Source organism: Vipera ursinii (genome assembly GCF_947247035.1).
Source record: "Vipera ursinii genome assembly, chromosome: 8".
NCBI lineage: Eukaryota > Metazoa > Chordata > Lepidosauria > Squamata > Viperidae > Vipera > Vipera ursinii.
In genome coordinates this window covers 19,196,684-19,203,150 of record NC_139519.1, presented here as the reverse complement: position 1 = coordinate 19,203,150, position 6,467 = coordinate 19,196,684, and the positions used below count along the sequence as shown (strand labels likewise).

The following is a 6,467-nucleotide window of genomic DNA, read 5'->3' as shown; positions in this document are numbered from 1 at the left end:
CTTTCAAAATGTGCAAAAGATGCACATTGCAAGAAACAGAAAAACCAACCAGCTTCAAGATATGTGATCATCTACACTGCCATTCTATTTCCTTAAGCTGGCTAGTTTTAACGTGTCCTCAAAACGGTGAGTAAAATCCTTACAGTAGTCTCCAGGATGGAGTTGGAGAAACTCAAATTGCGTGGAAAGGTACAGCTCAATCCAATAATATCCACGCGAGTGAGAACATTATCTTCTAGACTTAGGCGGTCCCATTTCTTCTGTCCCTTCTGTGGCAAGGGAATCTGAATTTCCTATCATCGTCAAGTCTTAATGTTCTAGAAACAGGCTCTCCTTCACCTCTCCTGCTGTTCCATTGTTTCCGTTCAGTTCGATTGCTTCTAGGCCTTCGTTTCTATGGTCTTCTTTCTCCATCCCTTCCCGCTGTTCTTTCTCCTCTTCTGCTTCTTTGGTTTCCACTCCATTCAGGAGGTTCGTGGTTGATAGGTGGCTGAGTAGCGGTCCTTCTCTGAAAGACTCAGCCAGTTCTTTGGCACAGCAAGAAGGTGTGTTGGTTTCATACGTGTTATGGAAACTGTTGTAGTCAACCTCATAAAAGTCCTTCTCTAGGGTAAGGACAGGGGTGAAGCGGTGCCCCCAAAGCACTTCTTTGTCCATGTAGGAGCTCCGAGCCTGGCAAGTCATCCCTGTAAGACAGAAAAAAACAACAGAGATTCAGTAGATTTTAGTGAATACTAAAAGCATGGCCTTCTCTGATGCTACAATGGGAAAATATAATGTCCACATCGATGACTTTTTTCTTCTATACTTGAACCAAAACATTTTACCACTCTTTCTCAAACTTGGCAAGTTTAACAGGTAAGGAGTCAGTAGCAAACTACTTCTGAAGATCCTTGCAAAGAAAACCTCAGGGTCCAGTCTTCAAGAATCGGACATGACCGAATTGGGGGAGAGGGGAAGATGCCTATGAGTCTTGCCATAGTAACAGCAAGGTGAAGAAGAAGGACAGAAAGAGGCTGTGGGTGGAGTCAAGAGGGGAATCAGCCTAGAATTAACAGAATTCAAGAGGGGTTGGTCACAGGACATCGGGAACACAATATGTTCCCGATTTCCTGTGTCCAACCCCTTTTGAATTCTGTTAATTCTTATCTAGCTTAGCACTGAGCATTAGTTGACTAGATTCTTGTCTATAGGCAAGAGCAATAAATTAGCTTAATTGGAACTTCACATTTGATCCTGATTCTTTGCCCGTGACATGAGGCAGGAAAACTCATAGCGAGGGCCTTGCTGTATTATAAAACCGATTCGGCTTTGCTTTCCTTTGCAATCAAAAGAAATCCTCCATGGGGTAAAAGCCTTACCAAAAGTCTGTGTTTCAAGGCCGTCGTTTGAAAATTAAAAGCCATAAATCTGTGAGTGGCCAATTGTCAACAAAGAATGTTCTGAAAGCTTGAAGAAAAGCGAGCAATAGCTGCCCCCAAATTATACTTTTTAATGTTCTATAATTGAATCAGCCAATGCATTCATTATGTAAGTCAGACGAATTGGAGCAAATAACTTAGACAAAGTGGAGCACATACTGGCCACACAGCCTCCCTGGTTTGTCTTTTTTGTTTGTTTTATTATTTTGCTTTTACAGGCAGTCCTCGACTTACGGCCAAAATTGAGTCCAATGTTTCCATTGTTAAGTGAGACATTTGTTAAAAGTGAGTTTTGACCCGTTTTACAACTTTTCTGGCCACAGTTGTTAAGTGAATCACTTCAGTTGGTAAGTTAGTAACCCGGTAGTTAATTGAATCTGGCTCCCCCATTGATTTTGCTTGTCGGAAGGTCGCAAAAAGGGGATCATGTGACCTTGGGACCCTGCAACCGTTGTAAATCTGAGCCAATTGCCAAGCATCTGAATTTTGATCATGTGATCGTGGGGATGCTGCAATGGTCATAAGTGTCAAAAATGGTCATAAATCACTTTTTTCAGCACCATTGTAACTTTTAACAGTCAATAAATGAACTGTTGTAAACCGAGGATTACCTGTATAATGTCTTTTTTCCCCCTTTGTAGTAAGGGCTCTTCTATTTCCTGGGGAACCCTGAAGTAAAGTGATGTCATCAAATGTGAACCCACACCTACACAGACTTTGTTAGAAGGTGTCAATATTCCAAAGGATCATGGGTTTTGAGTCCATCTAAATAATTCCACAACAAAGCTTTGAAAATTTGCCTTCACTGAAATCTCCAAACATTCTTTGGCTCGTCAGATATTTGGCAGATCGTCCGATCTGCTGACATTCAGATCCAGCTTCTCACGTAAAATGATCTTCAAGGGATAGACAGCCTGTGCGAAGTTCTTAAGAGGGAGTAATTGTCACACAGAAATGATCCGGTAAGTGACTTAACAGTCCTCAATACGGCGCAACACATTTTTCACTCCAAGGTAAATCCCAGTGAATCCAATGCGATTTTCTCCTGGGTAAATTACATAAGACTTCGGCTTTCGTTCAGCTTATGATTACACATTCATTTAAGTAGCCTGGAAAGCCTTCTTTCCAATTACACTTCAAAAACACGAAGGGCAGATTTGAGAAAGCAGGTTCTGAATAGCAAAATTAGAAAATGAATCTGCCAAGATTAATTTAAGGTTTTTTTTTTATTCTGATCTCTGACATACTGACATCACGGGATGGAGGTATTTCCGTAGGATCATTGTTTGCATTGAAAGCTGTCCTGAGCTGACTTCTGCAAGAACCAAAATACTGACACCCAACCATGGTTTAAGTCTTGATGAGCAATAGAAAAATGTAAAGGAAGTCCCCCAAGAAACACCTTGCTTCCTCGGCTACTATTCGTTCTGGATCAACAACATTTCAGAGAATTGTTTTATTAGATTTACAAATAAAGGAAAATAAGATATTATTCTTTTTTGAAACAGGATAGTACTTCATTTCCAAGTTAGACCTACTACTGCTTCTATGTTGTTGTTGTTGTTAGCTGCGAAGTCATGTCTGACCCATCGCGACCCCATGGACAACGTTCCTCCAGGCCTTCCTGTCCTCTACCATCTTCTGGAGCCCATTTAAGCTCATGCCTACTGCTTCAGTGACTCCATCCAGCCACCTCATTCTCTGTCGTCCCCTTCTTCTATTGCCCTCAATCTTTGCCAGCATTAGGCTCTTCTCCAGTGAGTCCTTCCTTCTCATTAGGTGGCCAAAGTATTTGAGTTTTAGCTTCAGGATCTGGCCTTCTAAAGAGCAGTCAGGGTTGATCTCCTCTAGGACTGACTGGTTTGATCGCCTTGCAGTCCAAGGGACTCGCAGGAGTCTTCTCCAGCACCATAGTTCAAAGGCCTCAATTCTTTGGCGCTCAGCCTTTCTTATGGTCCAACTTTCACTGCCATACATTGCAACTGGGAAGACCATAGCCTTGACTATAAGCACTTTTGTTGACAGGGTGATGTCTCTGCTTTTTAGTGTGCTGTCTAGATTTGCCATGGCTTTCCTCCCCAGGAGCAAGCGTCTTTTAATTTCTTGGCTACAGTCCCCATCTGCGGTGATCTTGGAGCCCAGGAAAATAAAATCTGTCACTACCTCCATTTCTTCCCCATCTATTTGCCAGGAATTGAGAGGGCCGGATGCCATGATCTTGGTTTTCTTAATGTTAAGTTTCAACCCAAGTTTTGCACTCTCCTTCTTCACCCGCAACAAGAGGCTCTTTAGTTCTCCTTCACTTTCTGCCATTAGAGTGGTATCATCTGCTTCTATATCCCTGGACAAAGAATCATCCAACACTTTCAGATAATGAAGGTTTTAAAAATCACCCAGAAGAAAACCAAGATTAAAATGGTTTCACCAAACAAAAAGAGAAACAGCTGTCAGGATTGCTAAGAGGAGTCCATAGTTTAATCTCTCATCAGCAAAGAAAAGGCAGCCCAAGCTGATTCCAGCAAATGTCAAAGACAGAATCTGCAATTAATGTCATCAGTAGACAAATGTTTTATTAATACTCCAGAATGCCAAAGAAATAAAGCTAACTGATTTGGACATAACATTAACCTCTTTATGACTGCAAGACCCACATCCAACAAAGCAATACTGAGTTGCGAAAAAACCATTTTTGAAGGGCTGAGTTATGAACATCTTTGTTGAATAAATGGCTAATTTATTTTAGCATCCTGTTTAAAATAGAGGTCATGAGATGGTTCTACGTTACTCACAAACAGATGTATCTTATAGCTCATCCTAAAGATTGTTTGGTCTTCACCGACCAATACACGGGCTAATCCATTAAATTAAATTTCAGTTCAGTAATGCATGCATGGCCAACAAAGAATCTTCTTCACATTATTCCTGCTATGAAATTATGGGTTATCTGTTTAGGATCATGAATACCTAGAACTACATTAACAAAAGTAACAAAAGTAAAATGTATTAGTTCATTAATGAATGGTAGCGATGCCTCCCAGCTTCCAGAATCTTAAAATAATGGAAATGGAAAACCATACTACATGGGCTCATATCTTTACAAGTTAACAAACGTTGCCTCCTTTAGCATTTGAATGTTTGACATCACCTTTAGGAAAAATAGCACCCACCCTCTGAAGGCTTACCTGTTGCTTCCACCATCCCTTCTAAAATGACAACAATTTCAAACTCTTCCTTCTCCAACTGGGCACGTGACATCTCCCAGAAGGGGCTTTTCTCATTGATTTCATGTGAAATGATGAGTGGGGATACCAGGAACAGCCTGTCGTCCCCTGTGTCAAATCCCACGTTGATGTCCGTTTGGTTCAAGGGGATGAATTCCCCTTCTTTGGTCTGTTTGGATTTAATCAGCTTGGCTCGAATAGATGCCTCTACAATGTGGGAATTCCTTAGATCTCCAACCCGGAACATGAGACACAATTTCTCATCCCGCATTGAAATTACAGCGTTGTTAGAGAACATGAGGGTCTCTGCCCTCTTCTTTGGTTGGCTGATCTTCACAAACATGCACCCCACCATGAAAGCATTGACTATGGAGCCCAGGATTGCTTGGACCAAAAGCAGTATGATGCCCTCAGGACATTTTTCAGTGATCACCCTGTGGCCATAACCAATGGTGGTCTCGGTCTCAATGGAAAACAGAAAGGCGGAGACAAACCCACTGAGGTTGTCCACACAAGGGATCCAATCTTCATCTTCCACATGGTCCAGATCTCCCCGGATATAGGCAATGAGCCACCAAATGAAACCAAAAAACAACCAAGTGATGGTGTAGACCATGGTAAACACAAGCAGGTTAAAGCGCCATTTGAGATCCACCAAAGTGGTGAAAAGATCGCTGAGATATCGGTAGGTTTCCTGGACATTTCCATGATGAACGTTGCACTTGCCCGTTTTCTCCATGTATCTCTGGCGGGGTTTCTTGTTTTCAGCTACCAAAAGACGAGTTCGGTCCGTGGCAATGGGGACATCATCCCGAGCTTGTTTGGGAATCTTCTTTTGTTCTCTGGGGGTGACACCAATTTCCATATCTTGATTCATGAAGATCCTTGAATCTCCAGCCATGGTTGGGCTACAGAACAGGGGAAAAAAAAACCTTTACTAACTTATTAGAATAAGTAGAATTGTTTTCCTCAACCTACTTGTCTCTTGATACTTGTGACTACAAGCCACGTGGGCTGATAATGATGGGAACTGACATCCAAACCATTTGCAGAATAGCAGTTCAGGGGAAGAAGATCCAAATCTTTCGATGAGTGTTTTCAGGCGATTATAGTACATTTTCATGGGCACTTACACAGTGATGATTCACTTTATCCATAAAATGATCTCCACCTCCCTCTTTTTGGTTCCTTAACGTTTACCAATTGAAGTGTCAGAAGTACCCTTTCCTCCTCTTCCCCACCCCCACCCCCGAAATCTACCTGGATTTATTCAGTAAAATTGCACAAGACATTTGAAAGAAGTATTTTGCAAAATGCATTAAGCAGAACAAAATGTATCTCAGAATCTTTTGCAAAGACTGAATGGCTGCTTTGAAAATTCTTCCTAGCTGTCTCCACAGAGATGTACATGGATAGACTCTTTGCAGCATTGTTGGTTCCAATGAAGGTATCGCCTATGCACACAGGAAAGTACATGCTCATGCTTTCTAGTTGTCTAGCTACCTAGCTATTATCTACCATCCATCCATACATCCATCCAGTCAATTTATATAGCCATCCATCTCAAACCAGAAACTCTGAGACAGGGGTCTCCAACCTCTGGTCCGTGGACCAGCACCAGGCCACAGTATGCCATAAACCAGGCCATGCAAACAAGCAAGGCCCCATCCACGGGATACAGGCAGCATGTGAAACCATGCTCCTTCCGGTCCACGGAAAAAAACCTTTCTCCATGGAACCAGTCCCTGGTGCCCAAAAGGTTGGGGGGTGGGGGATGGGCACTGCTCTGAGAGACACACAATTATAAAAACAATTGTAAACAGTT

At 42.1% G+C, this 6,467-nt stretch overlaps 1 protein-coding gene across 1 annotated transcript; it reads right to left on the bottom strand.

The window, feature by feature from the left end:
* Positions 1-309: 309 nt before the first annotated feature.
* KCNJ5 (potassium inwardly rectifying channel subfamily J member 5) lies at positions 310-5,546 on the bottom strand (the record flags this gene model as incomplete). Its single annotated transcript, XM_083368864.1, has 2 exons — positions 4,604-5,546; positions 310-686 (listed from the first exon to the last, which is right to left on the bottom strand). The coding sequence occupies exons 1-2, from the start codon at positions 5,541-5,543 to the stop codon at positions 310-312; spliced, it is 1,317 nt and encodes a 438-aa protein (XP_083224990.1). The 5' UTR covers positions 5,544-5,546.
* Between the last annotated feature and the right edge of the window lie 921 nt (positions 5,547-6,467).